The sequence below is a fragment of the Bos javanicus genome, chromosome 25 (genome assembly GCF_032452875.1).
Source record: "Bos javanicus breed banteng chromosome 25, ARS-OSU_banteng_1.0, whole genome shotgun sequence".
NCBI lineage: Eukaryota > Metazoa > Chordata > Mammalia > Artiodactyla > Bovidae > Bos > Bos javanicus.
Window position 1 is genome coordinate 34,589,307 of NC_083892.1, and position 18,483 is coordinate 34,607,789.

Below are 18,483 nucleotides of genomic sequence, written 5' to 3' on the forward strand. Positions count from 1 at the left end.
TTATGTGTGGGTCGTGCAGGGTGACTTCTTCCCAAAGGGTACAGCGTGGGAAGGGGAAGCAAAGAGTCGCCGTCCAGTAGAGGACCCTGATGAGACTGCCTGAGGAGGGCATCAGGGGCAGGATCAACAGCGACAAGTCCTCCTGATAAGCATCCAGCCCCGATGAGAGAACGGAACCTTATCTCTGTGGTCTTCTTCCTCCAAATAACTAACTCATGAGAAAAATGCCAGACAAATCCCAACCGAGGGACATTCTACGGAACACCTGACCCTTGAAACTCTCAAGGTCATCAAAACAAAGTCTGGGGAACTGTCAGAGCGCACAAGAGCCGAAGGCTACATGATGATTAAATGTGGTGTGACGCCCTGCATGGGATTCTGGAACAAGAAAAAGGCACTAGGTAAAAAGTAAGGAAACAGAGGGTATGGACTTTAGCTACTACATGTATCGACTGGTTCATGAACTGTGATGAATGAACCACATTAACTTAAGATGTTAACAACAGGGGGAAGTGGGCACACGGGAATTCTTTGTACTATACGATCTTCGCAGTGTTTCTGTAAATCTAAAATCATTCTAAAACCAAGCTTGTTATTATTTTTCTTAAAAGACACTGCCTACCCTCAGGGAACTGAGGCTGCGACTGAATAAACACATTATGTGATTTAGCAGATGCCATAACCAAACCCTGTGGGAGCAAAGCAGGAGGCTGGGGTGGGGAGGGACAGTAGGGAAGGTCTTACAAGGAGAGGAAGGTGCAAGGTGAGCAGAAGCTTTCTGGGCAGACGGGGAGTTGGGAGCACGAGAAAGAGCACAGAGGCCTGCGCAGGAGCAGAGCGGGGAGGACAGGACAGAAGCTCGGGGAGGACGGGACAGAAGCTCGGTGAGCAGGGGACACGTGGAAGGGAGCCGAGGTCAGAGAACAAGGGCGGGGAGGCCGGAGAGGGTGGGCGTGCAGGGCTGCTGGCTAGGGATCAAGCACAGTCACCTCGGGGGCCAGCACGAGGCCAGTGGGGACACACTGTCTGGGATTAGCTGCGTGCTCTGTGGGCGCCCACTACTGCCTGGTCCCTCAGGCCCCTCAACTATAAGATGGGGATAGCTGTAGGGCTGCTGTGAGGATTCTGTTAATACCTGCACAGCACTGAGAACTGGGGCTACAAAGTACATGTTCAATAATGCTAAGGACTGTTACAAGTAAGAGTGGGGCCACTCAGTCCTGTCCGACTCTTTGTGACCCCATGGACTGGGGCCTGCCAGGCTCCTCCATCCATGGGATTTTTCCAGGCAAGAATACTGCAGTGGGTTGCCATTTCCTTCTCCAGGGGATCTTCCCAACCCAGGGATTGAGCCCGGGTCTCTGGTATTGCAGGCAGACTCCTTACTGTCTGAGCCATCAGGGAAGTGCAGGAGAACAAATGACAATCCAGCCTGTTTGAGAGAGAGCTTTGGAGGCTGTTCAGGGTGGGTGGGAAGAGCATGGAGGCTGCTACCACAGTCCTGCCAGATCTGGATCTGTATTTTTGTAAGTTTTTTTTTAATATGGTAAAATGCACACCACTGCACATCGCTGATGGCTGTAAAAACTGGTACTACTTCTTTTTTTTTTTGGTACTACTTCTTTGGAAAGAAACTGGCAATACATTTCAAGAGCCAAAAACTCTTTTTATATTCTGTGATCTAATAATTGCCACTGCTGGAATTTTACCCAGAAAGGGAAGGGAGACAGGTTCATATATTCACTAAAATATCTTCTAAAGAAGAGAAAAACTGGAATCAGTCTACTGTCTAACAAAGGGAAAGTGTTAGGTATATCATGGCATGTCACTTGCTGGATATGATCAGTCACTGAAAAAGTTATGAAGGACAAGAAGTGCTTATAATGTTAAATAAAGTAAGCAAACGGGAACATGTTCATATACTACAATTATAACTACATACAGGTGGTATGTTCACATGGTGAGATTAAAACAAAACGGACAGGGATGTCCCCTGGTGGTCCAGTGGCTGGGAATCCGCCTTGCAATGCGGGGCACGCGGGTTTCATCCTTCGCCAGGGAACTAAGATCCCACACACCTCAGGGCAACTAAGACCAGCAACGCGACTGCTGAACCCGCCGCGCTGCCATGAAGGATCCCGCACGTCGCCAACTAAGACCCAACACAGTCAAACAAACATTTAAAAAGAAGAAGAAAATGGATAGAGAGAAAGGTGGTCCATTAGGATGGCGATACTTGACCTTCCCCATTATTCTTACACTACTGTTTACAGACGGTTTTACAGTCTAGGTATCTGAGATTTTATTCACAAGACTGTAAGAATACTAGGGAAAATGCCAGAGTATAATTGAGGCTGATGTTAACTTTAATAAAAGCAAAACAAACAAAAACCTAAGACAACAGATGAATGAACAGACTGGAAAAAAACACCCCTCCTTGCACCATGGAATTATAAGAACATGGAATAATATCTGTGATACAATGAAATATGATAAAAGGACAACTACAAATATGATAATTATGTAAATAAGTTTATATGATAAAAATTGAAATAAACGTCATGAAAATGTTAAAGTGATTTTTTTAAGTAAGAATTACGGATAATTTTTTATTTTTGACTTTTTTTCTTTCCTGCGTATTCTAAACATTTCTAAAGTGATGCTGTATTACCTTTACTCTCAGAAGACACAAAGGTTACGCACGGTTTCCCAGTATAGACAGCAGGGGTGAGAACTGCGGCACTCAAACACTTCAATCCAAAACGTAAACTGAGTGTCCTCCCAACACCAGATGCCAGCTGAAATAGGAGTCGTATTAACTGGGGACACTTTCGTCCCTCTCCCCCATGGGGAAGACACTCGGCAAAGGTCTGGAGACATTTATTTTTGTCAGTGACGGAGGGGAGGGCGGGCGCTGCTGGCATCTGGGGGTAGAAGCCAGGATGCTCTTAATTATCCTACAGGGAACAGGACACCGTCCCTCAGAGCATCTGGCCGAGTGTCCACAGTGCTGAGGCCGATAGACTGCCCCTCCCACCCCAGTTTTGAAGTAATCATGACAGGTTCAGTGAACATCTGTCTCTCAATAATGTTAAATAGAAAAAATTTTTTTTCTCCTTTTGCAGAGAAGTCTGTTAACCTTCATTTATAATGTACAGTAGTATTACCTTTATCATGTTGTATATTTATTGTGTAACCAGAAGTTTGTTCCTTTTGACTACCTTCATCTAATTTCCCTTTCTCCCGACCTCTGCAGCCTCAGATCTGATCTATTTTTCCAGGAATGTTTTTGAAGTATCCTGGTATACAACAGTGATTCACTATTTCTGTATGTTTCAAAACAATCACCACGATAAGTCCAGCTGTCATCTGACACCATACAAAGATATTAACGTTATCTTTGTTAAGATATTTAGCTCTTGCACATTCCCCACACTATGCATTTCACAGCTGTGACTCATTTATTTTGTAAGTGAACGTCTATACCACTTCATCTCCCTCACCTGCTTCTCCCCCCACCCCAACCCTGGAGAAACTGCCCTTGAGGTACTTAGTAACACATCACCTTAAGGTTTCTGTGGTAGGTGAGCCAGTCTCATGATTAACACTGGTGTTAGAATATATTGTTTGGGGATTGGGCTTTAATAATCCAGACTGGCTTAACGCCATCCTGTGGTATCATTCTGACAACTCTCACTTCACTGAACCGGCACGGACAACAAGCCGGGATATTTCCTTTCCAGCAACAGAACCGGAACTCCTAGCCAGCTGCCCCTCACCACTGATTGGAGAGGAGCCAAGAAGCTCAAGTGCTTTAGCGCCAAGTCCATCAAGAACCCAGAGGCGCACTGAGGCCACCTTGTGGCGGAACTGAGTATCACCACATTATATTTATTAATTCCAACCACCTAGAAATCCTCCTTTCCCGCTCAGAAAATGAAAAATAAGCAAGGAACTGAGAGGTGCAGGAAAGGCACACAACCCCCTTTAGGAAGTTATCCCCAGAACACTCTGCCTGCTCGTTTGGTGAGACGCATATACAGCCATGCATTATTACTCATCATTTCAAAAATATGTACAGGTGAGAACTGCACAGGAAGAGTGGGGCTCATGTATCATAACAATGAGTTTCAAGCCTGACTGCGGCCCACGGCCTACCTAGAAACCGAAAAGAAAATTTCACTAAATAGTTACTCCAGGATGTGAGGCATTCTGATGTTTTCTAGTCTGTCGTATGCATGTTTGAAAAAAAAAAATATATAAAATCTGTAACTTCTAAGCTAACTTCATGCCCCAGTAAGTAAAGGATCACAACCCTCAGCCTGAAAAAACACTGCACTACTACGATGCGACGTGGTGAAAACACTTATCCTTTTGATAGAAGGGAAGCTCAGGACGGGGGAGACCCAGGGCCATTTTAATCAGGGCAGACACCCTGGGTGCACTCGTTCACCTCTGAGACTCCTCACAGCCTCGGGCAAATGAAAGAAAAGGGACTGGAAACTGCGGTAACATGAACCTAAGGGGAGCACGCCGCGAGAAAAGGGGGTTTAAGAAATCTCAGGTCTGGGACACTGCCACCTCTCTCCAATTCTACAACTGATTACTAAAAAGTTACTCTGATTTTGCAGACCCATCACAGGTTCAATAAATACAAACTCAGAGCAAAGTAACCTCAGTTTCTTGCTCTGAAAGGGTTCTTGGATTTACAGGGGAGGGAACCCCTCCCCCCGACCGCCCCCCCGCCCCACCACCAAAGATGGTGTATCTTCATTACAGCAAGGTATGCGGCAAAGATACCAAGTTGTGGATTTTAGATCTAGGGAGAGCTTATCATTTTACATTTTAAGGGGGGGAAAAATCTGCTCAAAGAGATGCTTGAGGTCAAGGTGAGCCGGAGAGAGCGCTGAGCTAAGACCCTACAGATGCCGTGCTTACTCCATGACCTTGAGGACCTCTCAGTTTCCTATCTCACCTCTGTGGGTCAGATCAAAGAAGAGGGAATCTGGCTGATTCTTGGCTGGAGAATAACAATGGCACCCCACTCCGGTATTCTTGCCTGGAAAATCCCATGGACGGAGGGGCCTGGTGGGCTGCAGTCCACGGGGTTGCTAAGAAGTCGGACACAACTGAGCGACTTCACTTTCACTTTTCACTTTCATGCACTGGAGAAGGAAATGGCAACCCACTCCAGTGTTCTTGCCTGGGGAATCCCAGGGATGGCAGAGCCTGGTGGGCTGCCGTCTATGGGGTCGCACAGAGTCGGACATGACTGACGCGACTTAGCAGCAGCAGCAGCGTTTCAGTGAACAGGTCCATGCCAGCCTAGATGGAGCTCCCTGGCCCAGTGTGGCTGGCTCAGCATTTTTACCAATGACAGAAAGGAGGCATGTTTATGAAACCTATCCATCACAACACCAGAAAGACATGGTAACATGCTGAATCCCAGAATCAGAATTCAAAAGGACTGTGGAGACCTGAACCAACAGAGCCTGTAACACGAAGCTGAAATGTGCAAGAGCTAAATGTCAAGTCCTGTAAGTGGATTCAAAAAACCAAATAGGGCTTCCGTGGTGGTTTAGCAGTTAAGAGTCCGCCCTGCCTGCAGGGAACACTGGTTAGATCCCTGGTCCAGGAAGACAACACACGCTGCAGAGCAGCTAAGCTCATGTACCACAACTCCCGAGCCTGTGCTCCGGAGCCTGGGAGACACAACTGCCGAGCCCGCGCACCGTAAGAGAAGCCACCGCGGTGAGAAGCCTGTGCACCGCAACTGGAGAGCCATCCCCACTGACTGCAGCTGAAGAAAGCTCATGCACAGCAACGAAGACCCAGCACAACCAAAAAAGAAAAAAAACCACACTCCCCAAAACAAATGGAGGGTGGGTTCCAGGTAACGCAGAGCAAGCACATTTGACTGTTTCTCCACTGAACACTGCTTATAGCACCAGGACAGAAGGCATGGACTCTGAAAGATAAGCAGAACGGGAGAAGAGACAGGAATACAAAGTACCACTAGAACAGTACTGCATTTCCTGTTTTTTTCTTTCTACTCTCCAGTATCCCTCGGCCTGGACTCGGGGCGACCCAATACACAGAAGCGGAGACTGGGCACAGACAGTTTGGAGAGAAGCCTTCGACTTCCGGTTCAAGGAGTAAGAAAGTGGGTTCCCAATGTTCAGAGGGAGGGGAAACGCTTCTGTCTTTTCTCTCTGCCAGCATCAGGAGGGCCGCAGTGACTGTAGGGGCAGTGGGGGCTTGCTGCACAAAACCTGGAAGGAGGGGAGCCTTTCTCTCTGACTGGGGAGCCGTGGTCCTGAGATGGCCAGGCAAACTGTTACTTTTCTTCCTTGTCCGCCCACCACAGCCCTGGATGCAGGGGCAAGTGTACGGAGCGTGTGGCAGAGTAGGTACCTAGAGCTCTGACTTTCTGGCTGGAGATCTGAAAAGGGGAGCTCCAGGAAACCAGGAACTACTGGGGAGGTCACAGAGAGATTAGAAGAGACACCATAAAGTCGTTCACGGACTCCTGGGGCCGCCCTGACGGCACATGCCTGGATCTGCCCTAATCATGCTGAGCACTTTGAGAACGGAACTCAACTCAACCCTGACTGGCCACTGGGTGGCACCCGCAGGACACGTCTGGAGAGCACAGCAAAAGCTTTCAAAACCCTGGTTCCTAGAGCCACAATCTACAGGAGGCCGATTAGAACCTGTGTCCTGAACACAACCAGGATGACTGTCTGCTAAAACAAACATCAGCAAGATCAGAGTCTCATGAGATTCAAAATGTCCAGGAGCCACAGAAAATTACTCAGTATGTGGAGAATCAGGAAAATCTCAACTTGCACGGGGAAAGACAATCAACAAATGCTAATGTCAAGATAACCCAGATATTGGAACTACCAAACACTTCAAAGTAGCTATTGAAATATTTTTCCAGGAAGAATGAAGAATCTTGAAACAAATGGAAAGATAGAAAATTTCAGCAAAGAAAAAGTAATAAAGAATTGAATGGAAACAAAAACTTTTCTGAAAAACATAATTCACTAGATTGACTCAATAGTGGATTGGAAATGACACAGGGAAGAGACAGCTCAAGGTCAGATCAACAGGAATTATCCAATATGAACAAAGCAAAAAAAAAAAAAAAGGCTGGAAAAAAATTCCAAATTTGACAAAGACACGTGCTTACCGATGATTCATGTAGCTCAGTGAACTCCAAACGCAACTCCAGGACAAACCCAAGGAAATCCATGTGCAAACCCATCGTAATCAAATTCCTGACACCTAAAGATCTTGAAAGCAGCCAGGGAAAAACAATGATAGGAAAACAATCTGAATAACTACTTTTTTTTTTTTTAAATTAGAAATGGAGGCCAGAGGAAATGGAGCAGCATTTCAAAAGTACTGAAATAAACATCTGCCAACCCAATATTCTTATCCTGTGAGAATGTCCCCATGGGAACAAGGGTGAAACAAAGCCAGACACCTATGAAGAACAGCTGAGATAATTCAGCCAGCAGACCTATTCTCACTGAATGACTTACAGGGAGTTCTTCTTACAGAAGGGAAAGAAGACAGAAAGACTGACAGAAAGAAGTCTGGAACGTGAGGAACAAAGAAAAAAGCAACAGAAATGCTATCTGGTCACTATTCAAGAGTATTCTCCTCTTGAGTCTGAAATATATTTGATGATTGAAAATAAAAGGTGGTAATAAAAATAGCTCTGCTTCATAAAAACAGAACTACTGCATGACCAGCAATTTCACTCCTGGGTATTTATCTGAAGAAAATGAAAACACTAGTTCAAAATGATACATGCGTCCCAACGTTCAATGTAGCATTATTTACAAAGCCAAGATATGGAAGCAACCTAGGTGTCCACTGACAGATGAAGAAGAAGATGTGTGCATGCGTGTGCACATGTGCACACACACATATGCACACCACAAGCAACCTAGGTGTCCACTGACAGATGAATAAAGATGTGTGCATGTGCGCGCACAGAGAGAGAGAGAGAAAAAGAGAGAGAGAGAAAGAGAGAGAGAGATTACTCAGCCATAAGAAAGGAATGAAATTTTGCCACTTGCAAGAACATGGAAGAACCTAGAGGGTATTATGCTAAGTGAAATAAGTCAGACGAAGACAGACAAATACTGCATGTTTTCACTTATATGTGGAATCTAAAAATCTGCTTAAACCAGAAACAGACTCCATTGATCCAGAGAAAAAACTAGTGGATGCCAGAGGGGAGGAGGATGGAGGAAAGGGCAAGACAGGTGAAGGGATGCAAAGAGGTACAAACGGTCAGTTCCATAATAAGTAAGTCACAGGGATGCAATGTATGGCATGGGAAATACAACCAAAGATGACATAATAACTATGGTGCAAAACCTATGGTGATACCAAGTAACAATGTTGCACACCTGAAACTGAAATAGTACTGTAATCAACTACATGTCAACTTAAAAGAAAGTAACGTTATCTGAAGGGCTTTTCAGTGTATGGAGATAGAATACCTAAGACAACTGTAATATAGGGATTAAAGGGATCTATGTGATGAAAAATATCTACATTCTACTTAAAGTGGTGAAATGCTGGTTTTAAGTAGACCGTGAAAGCAGAATGAAGAGAGTAATCTCTAGAGGAAAAACTAAAAGGGTGTAGAAAGGGAAATAGTTAGAAACACGAGAGATAGAATAACATTCAAGTAGATCCAAAAGATGGCAGGAGAAACAGAAACAAACAAACAAAGAGAACTAAAGCGGCAGCCCTAAAATCAAACATTATCAGAAAGACAGAGACTGTCAGAATGGATGAAAACATGACCCACATATCTGATATCTACAGGAAACATATTTCAAATACAGGCAGGTTAAAATTTAGAGAGATGGTAGCACTTTCAGAAGGACCTCTTAAAATCTGCTCCTCCATAAAAGTAGCAGTGTTGTTGAGAACACTGACAACAATCGTCAGAATCAACCTTTTCAGAACTCTAGAAATGTTCCCTGGATGGTTTGATTAAAAAATGGTTGAATTTTGGTAAGAACAGCAAGCTTTGTGGTTGTTTTAACTTGTCCTATTCCCTACTCCTTCTCCCCAGATCCAAGGAAGCCGCTCAATCAACAGCCTCCTAATCGCAGTAGCTGTGAAAAGCCACGAGTAGCCCCTGGTGGGAGTTTCTCCAAAGTCCCATACCCAGAGCACTGTCCCTATCTGACCTGTCTGGCAGCTCCCTGGAAACTTCCACTCCCGAGGCTTGCTTTATTCAAACTGACTCAGTGAGAACAGCCTTTCCCCAAGGTATTTGTCAGAAACCATCAGTGGCTACTGTTTAACATCACAGCTGCCAGAGGCAGTGGTAACAGTTGAAACAAACAAGAAACAGACCAAAAGTGAGAGGAAAGGCTGGTAATCTACAAGGCTACACGCCTGTGCACAGCTGTGCACAAGTCTAAGACAGACAAGGGAAGGCCCTAATCTCACCTCTGGCTAACCTTGAGGCTCTGTGCAAGGGGGTGGAGGCTAAGGCAAAGCTGTAAACTGCCTGCCAGAAAGCTGAAGACATGCTCCACCACACACAGCACAGGCCCTTGGCAAGGATCAGGAGACTTACTGGTTCAAAGCATTTCAGGAAATCTCTAATATTCAGCTGACCACTAAGCTAACCTAGCAAAGACTTTAGCTGCCACACACCACAAAGAATATAAACTTTGTTAGTAGTTAGAGAGTTAGTTCAGGAAACTCACTGAACACATAAATAGCAGTAAAGACAACAAGTCCTGGAGAGGGAAGGCCAGGTTTCCCAGAGCCAAGGAGACCTTTCTATGTCTCAATGTATTGGGGTCCAAGCCATAGTACCTTCTTCAACAGAACATGAGACGGGCACCTGTGCCCAACCCTCCTGGCCTCGGACCAAGTACGCCCACATTCCTCTGTGCGGAGGGGCTGGGGAAGGACGGGACTGATGAGGCGGTTTATTTGAGGGATGAGGTCCGAGCCATCACATTTTGGCACTGTAAAATAATTTCTTCTCAGAAATGGTGGGCAGCAGGCTAAAATCATGTCACAGATAGTGCGTCACATGGTGGTGACTTAGTCACTAACTTGTCTGACTCTGTGACCCCATGGGCTGTGCCCCAACAGGCTCCTCTGTCCATGGGACTTTCCAGGCAAGAATACTGGAGCGGGTTGCCATTTCCTTCTCCAGGGGATCTTCCCCACCTGGGGACTGAACCTGGGTCTCCCGCATTGCAGGCAGACGCTTAATGAACTGAGCCTCCAGGGAAGCCCATCGTAGTACATTTACAACTCATAAGAAAACGGGTCCTAGAGGGGCTGATGTTTCAGTATGTCAACGCAGGTCTGATTTTATCTTGAGAACAAACATCACAACTGTCCAATCAGGAAACGTGTCTAGTCAATCATAGTAGAGCCCCCAATTCAGTCATGTGGTGATGAGTTGTCATTTTCTGGGTCTCTTAGCCTCCTTGATCCTTCCCATCTGGGACCTCTCTCTGATTCTCAGCCCAGGGGCTCCAAAAGGAGTGACTGACACCACTGGCCTTGTGATGGGTTCAGAAGTAGGCAGGACTGTGGAATATGACACGTTACTCGCCCCCTATTACTCCTTGTAACAAAACCTCAATTCTGTCTAGGGTGGCAATGTACCATCCATCCAGTGATGGATCACGATAGGTTAAGGACAGTTGTGACAGTTCTGTTTTCTATTCATCTAGCCTGATGACATCAAGTGACCTGGTACTGACCAATGAGATATAAATAATACCTGATGGGCACTTCTGGGGGATCAGATGCTCTCCAGTTACAAAAACAAAACCAGACAAGTGCCACTTCTTTTCCCTCTTCTTTCTGCTTTAAACCTAAGTATGATCCCAGGAACTGCAGCAGCCACCTCATGCCCCAGGATCAAGGTCAAAAGAACGGCAGAGATGCTGAGCTTGACACTACTGACCTGCTCAACCACACTACCACCAGATTTCTTGCTATGTGAGAAAAAATAACTCCTCTTTGCTTAACTACTGCTAGTTGAGTTTTCTATTTCTTGTAGCCAAAAGCATTCTTAACTGACTTGCCAAATGACTCAATGAGAGCCAGAGAGACACAAAAACACTTTTGCTGGAGACACCCCCTCAGTCTTTCCTACTGGACAAGAATGAGCCAGGGTGCAGCCTGGAGCAGCCACAGCTACCTTAAAACCATCAGGAGGAAATGAGCCCCCCTGAGGACGGGGAGCCAGGGGACAGAAAGAGATAGTAAATGCCAGTAACATCAGCGCTCCTTTACAAGCCAGGCCTGAAAGGAGGTCTGTCCTGGACTAAACACGAGCCAGTATCTTTCCTGTTTTGCTTAAACCAGCTTGCCTTTCTGACACTTGAAAACTAAATGAGTCAAAACTAACAGAAACAAGCCCTCATCTCTTCAGAGGCCAGCTGACCAGCTCCAAACTCTAAAACCTCAGTCTTGACAGGTCAATCACCGTGATCAATGCTGAGAAGGGCCACAAAAGGAAAGGGGGCACCACTCACCTTCACTTTGCTTCTTCTGTTCAAGTTTCATCTTCTTTGCCAGTAATTTCTTCTCTTTCAACTTCTGGCTACAAATGTAAAACAAATACATGAATTCTTTAACCACCCATTTTCTATTTTAGAGACTAAACATCTATTTATGGAAGCTTCAGGACTTAGACCCTACACAAATGCTACAATAAAATGAAGGAAGTATGTCATCATGACTCTGCTACTCCAACATCATCAGCCTGTGTCCTTCATGAATCAAGATCAAATTCTTTGCAGTCCTGAGGTGATTAAAGCAATCCAGAGATACTGCTACCAGCGATACTTTTTCATTCCAAGATATTTAGGGACTACTTTTAGAATCCTGCTCACCTCTCTAACAGTTGAGGGAGCGTTTATTAAAATACAGACACACATGCAGCCTGTATGTAGTCACTTAGGGGGGTTACAGGCCCTCCTTTCGGGGAGAGGCTAACTGTGAAGTTTGCTCATAGCAACTTACTAAACCTTTCATTAAAATACAGACATAGAGGAGACACAGAAATCCATGCCATCACTGAAGTGCTGACCCCCAAGCCTTGGAAAATCTGTAGCAAGCTGGGGGTGGGGGGCAGTAAATGAACTGATCTCTCCCCAGGAAGAAAAGTCATTTCTCTACTGGGGTGCTCCACTGTAGGTTTTAACACCCAAGACCTCAACAGGCCATACAGGTAAACTTTTGACCACAAGAAGGATTTGTTCGCCAACCATCTATTTTTACACTTCCTGCCCTAAGTCTCACTAGCTATGAGATGCCACAAAGCTCTCACCGCTTTTTCCGACGCTTTGCAGTCTGCTCCTCTGCAGCAATTTTATTCCTTTCCAGCCTCTTCTGAAACTCTGCATCCAATTTTTGCTGCAAAAAACCACATCACTTAGACAAACTCTGGCGTGGCATGAAAACTCTACAAGTCACACCACTGGGGGTGCTACAGGCACAGCCAGATCTCTGGGGCCACTTTAAGAAGCTGCCCAACAGGCGGGGCAGGAAATCAACATACAGGTCTCTGACGCTGAAGCGACTCAGCTCATTAAGATACCACTCATGCACAAGTAAACGAAGAGACAGAGCATGAGGGAGCACACGAAGCGTCTTGAGGGCAGAGGCGGCACTACCGGCTCTTCTCCACTAGGGCCTCGGAAAATGTTATACTGTGGTTTAAAATAAATATGTATTTGATTTTTGTCTACTTTTTGGACACATAGCTCCTAAAACTCTTATAAATTTCCTATTTAAGAGCCACAGGGGGATCTTTTACGATAATTAGTTTTGTTGCCAGTTTCTTCCTTAACTCCAGATATAAAGCTCTAGAAATAAAGACGAAATGGGTATTTTTTGTTATTTATAACCAGCCCCTTTCAACTACAGGAGTGTATGAGTGACTCTGGAAAAGCCCCTAAGAACAAGGCTGGTTGCCACGGGAACTTTCTGCCCGCCTCCTTGACCTTCAGGGAGTGGAGAGGGGCTGAAGCTTGAACGAATCACCAGTGGCCAAATGATTTAACCATGTCCACGTAGTGAAGCCTCCAATCCCAAAGGGTGTGTATGGAGAGTTCCTGAGCTGGTGAGGGCATGGGGGTGCAGGGCTTCCACTCTTTCTCCCTGCACCTTCTTCCACTGGCTCTCCCTGAGCTCCAGTCTTCCATAATACACTGGAAACTAGTGAGTGAGAGGCTTCACTGAGTTCTGTCAGCCTCTCTAAGCAAATTAATGGAGCCTTGAGGAGGGGGTCATGGAAGCCCGACTTACAGCCAGTGGGCCAGAAGCACAGACGACGACGGAGACGTGCAGCAGGCCTCTGAAGCTGTGGGTGGGAGGCAGTCTTGTAGGACTGAGTCCTCCTTTTGAGATCTGAAGTCACCTCCACGTAGGCAGTGTGCAAACAGTTACACTGTAGGACACGCGCCTGGTGCCACAGAACCGCTTGGTGTGGGGGAAATTCCCATAGATTCGGTGACTAGAAGTGTCAGAAATGTACTAAGAGTACTCAGAGTAAGGAGACACACAAGAGTGTGTTTTTCCTTCAGAGACAGTGACCAGAGTTCACCAGGTGGAGTGGCCAGAGGGCTGGGACCATGGAACTTTTAAGTCCTGACTACTTACAGTTATTAACGGACAGATTATAAGGCAGATAACATGTACTGCCATTACTTATACATACATGTGCTACGTATGTATATGTGACTACATATATACGTACATATATCCACCTCTTGTATTATTTCTTCCTAGCAGCTATACCTGTTTCTAAGCCTCAGTTTCTACATCTATAAAATGGGGGAATAGTAATTCTTCCTTTTTTGAGCCTTTAGGAAGAACAATGAACTGCAATAACCTACAGGAAAACACTATAAAGATATCTTCTGATAAAAGAGTGTCACCTCTACTTCTGGTAGTTTTGGCCATAAAGGTTGGGGCGGGGGAGGGCGAGGGTGTTCAAAAAGGGAGCTAGCAGAGGAAGAGGTGGCTTCATCACCTCTGCTGGTCTGAACTGCCAGGGCTGGGTGGTTCTGCTGAGACTGATGCAGAAACTGAGCAGAATTATGAAATAAAAAAGAAATGTCTCCTTCCAAGAAAGGAATCAGCGTCTTTTTTTTTCCGTCCGTGCTATGCAGCTTGTGTGATCTCAGTGCCCCAACCAGGGACTGAACCTGTGGCCCTTGGCAGTGAAAGTTCAAGTCTATTAAGCTTGATTCACTGCAATGCCAGGGAATTCCCAGGACTTAACTTCAATTAGAGTTCAACTAGAAAGCAAGGCCTTCGAGCTAAAAGCGCTTGGTCTGTTTAGAAGCTGAGCTGTGAATGTCTGAAGCAGCTGCACTTTCCAAGGGACCAAGACAGAGCCCCCACTGGCTGCTGGCCCTGGTGAGGCTCCAGCAGGAGTCAGATGTGCTCTGTCCATAGTGGGGACACTCTTCTCAGTCATGTGGAAGGTAAGGATTCTCTTGCATCTCTCTTTCCTTCTAATCTTAGAGCCTGTCCTTCACCATGTGAAAATAAGTTTGCAACTATGTGGATTCAAGGTTTGTGAAACATTTTTCTGTATTTTCTCTGAGTTGTTAATCAATACATGAAAACTTCGACTAACTGATGGCCCTTGAAACACCTGTGCTCTATCTCCTGCCCTCTAAAGTAGTTTAAAAAAAGTGTTTGTTAGTGTCAAGATATTAAGAAGTGGCAAGAATACACAGAAAAACTGTACAAAAAAGAGCGTCATGACCCAGATAATCATGATGGTGTGATCACTCACCTAGAGCCAGACAACTTGAAACATGAAGTCAAGTGGGCCTTAGAAAGCATCACTATGAACAAAGCTAGTGGAGGTGATGGAATTCCAGTTGAGCTATTTCAAATCCTAAAAGATGATGCTGTGAAAGTGCTGCACTCAATACGCCAGCAAATTTGGAAAACTCAGCAGTGGCCACAGGACTGGAAAAGATTAGTTTTCATACCAATCCGAAAGAAAGGCAATGCCAAAGAATATTCAAACTACTGCACAGTTGCACTCATCTCACACACTAGTCAAGTAATGCTCAAAATTCTCCAAGCCAGGCTTCAGCAATACGTGAACCATGAACTTCCAAATATTCAGGCTAGTTTTAGAAAAGGCAGAGGAACCAGAGCTCAAATTGCCAACATCTGCTCCATCACTAAAAAAGGAAGAGAGAGCCAGAAAAACATCTATTTCTGCTTTACTGACTATGCCAAAGCTTTTGACTGTGTGGATCACAATAAACTGTGGAAAATTCTGAAAGAGGTGGGAATACCAGATCACCTGACCTGCCTCCTAAGAAATCTGTATGCAGGTCAGGAAGCAACAGTTAGAACTGGACATGGAACAACAGACTGGTTCCAAATAGAAAAAGGAGTACATCAAGGCTGTATATTGTCACCCTGCTTATTTAACTTATATGCAGAGTACATCATGAGAAATGGTGGGCTGGATGAAGCACAAGCTAGAATCAAGATTGCCAGAAGAAATATCAATAACCTCAGATATGCTGATGACACCATCCTTATGGCAGAAAGTGAAGAACTAAGAAGCCTCTTGATGAAAGTGAAAGAGGAGAGTGAAAAAGTTGGCTTAAAGCTCAATATTCAGAAAACTAAGATCATGGCATCTGGTCCCATCACTTCATGGCAAATAGATGGGGAAACAGTAGCTGACTTTATTTTTTTGGGATTCAAAATCACTGCAGATGGTGACTGCAGCCATGAAATTAAAAGATGCTTACTCGGGGTACTCTTTCTGACCCCTTCTGATGCCTATGTCAGAAGCTTTCTCTATCTCCTTTATACTTTAATAAAACTTTATTACACACACACACACACAAATAAAAGACGCTTACTCCTTGGAAGGAAAGTTATGACCAACCTAGATAGCATATTGAAAAGCAGAGACATTACTTTGCCAACAATGGTCCATCTAGTCAAGGCTATGGTTTTTCCAGTAGTCACATATGGATGTGAGAGTGGGACTATAAAGAAAGCTGGGTGCCAAAGAATTGATGTTTTTGAACTGTGGTGTTGGAGAAGACTCTTGAGAGTCCCTTGGACTGCAAGGAGATCCAACCAGTCCATCCTAAAGAAGATCCGTCCTGAGTGTTCACTAGAAGGACTGATGTTGAAGCTGAAACTCCAATACTTTGGCCACCTGATGGGAAGAGCTGACTCACTAGAAAAGACCCTGATGCCAGGAAAGGTTGAAGGCGGGAGAAGGGGCTGACAGAGGTTGGATGGCATCACTGACTCGACGGACATGAGTCTGAGTAAGCTCTGGGAGTTGGTGATAGACAGGGAAGCCTGGCGTGCTGCAGTCCATGGGGTCACGAAGAGTTGGACACGACTGAGCGACTGAACTGAACTAAGTGTCTATACTCAGAGTTTTGCTATTCCTGACAGTGCAAAGCCATCAGTGACCTGGCAAAGCTGTGTGACCAGTCACCTGAAACTAAACACTAGAGATGAGCAGTAGCTGGAGAACCACCAACAGCCGGGGGCCGAGTTAAGGGCTGGAGGTCACACAAATACCAGGTGAAAACCACCACGGCAATTACCCCATTCCGCTCGAAAATCATAAAGGTACTTTTTCAAACTCAATTCTGGCCAGGCCAATAAATATGTAAAGGATCACTACAATCAAAATACTTAAAAAAAAAATCTTTGAACAAAAAGTGAGACATGTGTGAAATCTCCATAGATGATCACTGAGAGATACAAAAAGATACAAACAAAAAAGACAAAGTTTCTAGAAAAGATGACTCAACACTCTGACATCCATTCTCATTCAAGTTACAGACTCAATTTAAATCTAGTATAAAATCAAACAAGATTCCTGGTGTGGATAAAAGAACTCCAAAACCCAATTCCAAAAAGAAAACAAGTGAAATGTCCAAGAGAATATTTCTTTTTTTATTTTATTTCCAAACTTTACATAATTGTATTAGTTTTGCCAAATATCGAAATGAATCCACCACAGGTATACATGTGCTCCCCATCCCGAACCCTCCTCCCTCCTCCCTCCAAGAGAATATTTAAGAGCAATAGGAGAGAGGTTTCTGTCCTTTCCTATCAAGCAATGGAGAACTTAAGAGTTCTTACACAATACAATTTCTAAAGCAATTCTCAATTCTTAACTTAAAAATTGTATTTATTTTTGCCATGCCCCGCCCTGGAGGCTTGTGGGATTCTCAGTTCTGAGATCAGGGATTGAACCCAGGCCACAGCAGGGAAAGTGCTGAATCCTAACCACTAGACCACCAGAAACTCACAGATATTCTCAATTCTTAATCAATTATTATGTCATGAAGAAATGCCAGCCTCAAAGCTAGAAAACTCAAAGAGGCAAAAACACTTGAAAGCACAGTTCTCGCACCAGACACACAGCCAACTGGAATTACAGACATTCAGCCAAAAGGAGAGAAAATTATAGAGAAATAATGACTCCAGTGATGTGAGAGCCTGCCTCCTATTCCATGGCAAATGGCCTGGAGGGGACAGGGGACCCCGCTGGGCTCTCTACCACCTGGCAGACGCACTCCCCTCACTTACTTCCTAGTGGGAGCGCCCTGCCGTGCTGGGCCTGACCTAGAAGTAACCTGGACTCTACCTTCCATCTGTTTCTTGTGCTGACTTCAGAAGGCAGCCCTCACTCAAGCCACACCCAGATGTATCTACTCTTCAATTGCTTATTCTCCTCAGGTTTCAGTGCACATCGCCTAATCCCCAGCCTCCTGGCTCACTAACCTTCTCAGCCATGGCATCCATGTAGTCCTGGCGCTGGTACTCTCTCCGGCGCAGATGCCTGTACACGTGGAATTCTCCGCTGCCAGCCCCAGCGCTTGAACCTAGAGCCAGGACAGTCCAGAGCTCTTGATGAGATCCAGTTACCAATACAGGCTACCCTTAATCAAAGTGGACCAAAGACAGATACCAGAAGTGATGGAAAGGATCAAGCTTGCCGTATCCCAGAACCTAGCACAGTGGCTGGCATACTGTAGGTAGCATTAAATACTTGTCACATGAATGCTGAATGTGAAGTCCCTAAAAATTCCACTCTCAAACAGTATTAACAGAACAAGCAGATTAAGGTTCAGAGACCAGAAACCTAAAAGAGAGTCTGTGACCTTTCCCCTCCCCAAGCAGAGGATTTCACACGATATGCTAGGATTCTACTGAGTTGAAAAGATGCTATGATCTAAAAAGAGTAAGTTTCAAATAGTATGTGTAGAACAACTGTATTTTTGTAAAAACATTTTTTCTGAAGCATGAGTGGTTTTGACTATAAAGAGGTTTCCAAGGCTGTATCAAAATGTTACAAGTAGAACCATGGAACTACAGGTGGTTCTAATTTTTTTTTACACCTGCTCTTTACTCTTCTTTAGAACTGTGTTAATTTACAAC

General features: G+C 45.0%; 1 protein-coding gene across 1 annotated transcript in view; it reads right to left on the reverse strand.

Moving 5' to 3' along the window:
* PRKRIP1 (PRKR interacting protein 1) overlaps positions 1 to 18,483 on the reverse strand; it is a 28,516-nt gene that overhangs the window by 8,959 nt on the left and 1,074 nt on the right. Inside the window, exons 3-5 of the mRNA XM_061401998.1 lie at positions 17,827 to 17,927; positions 12,350 to 12,435; positions 11,553 to 11,620 (exon numbers count right to left, since the gene is read on the reverse strand). Coding sequence (XP_061257982.1) covers positions 11,553 to 11,620; positions 12,350 to 12,435; positions 17,827 to 17,927 — 255 coding nt within the window. The remainder of the gene's footprint in view (positions 1 to 11,552; positions 11,621 to 12,349; positions 12,436 to 17,826; positions 17,928 to 18,483) is intronic.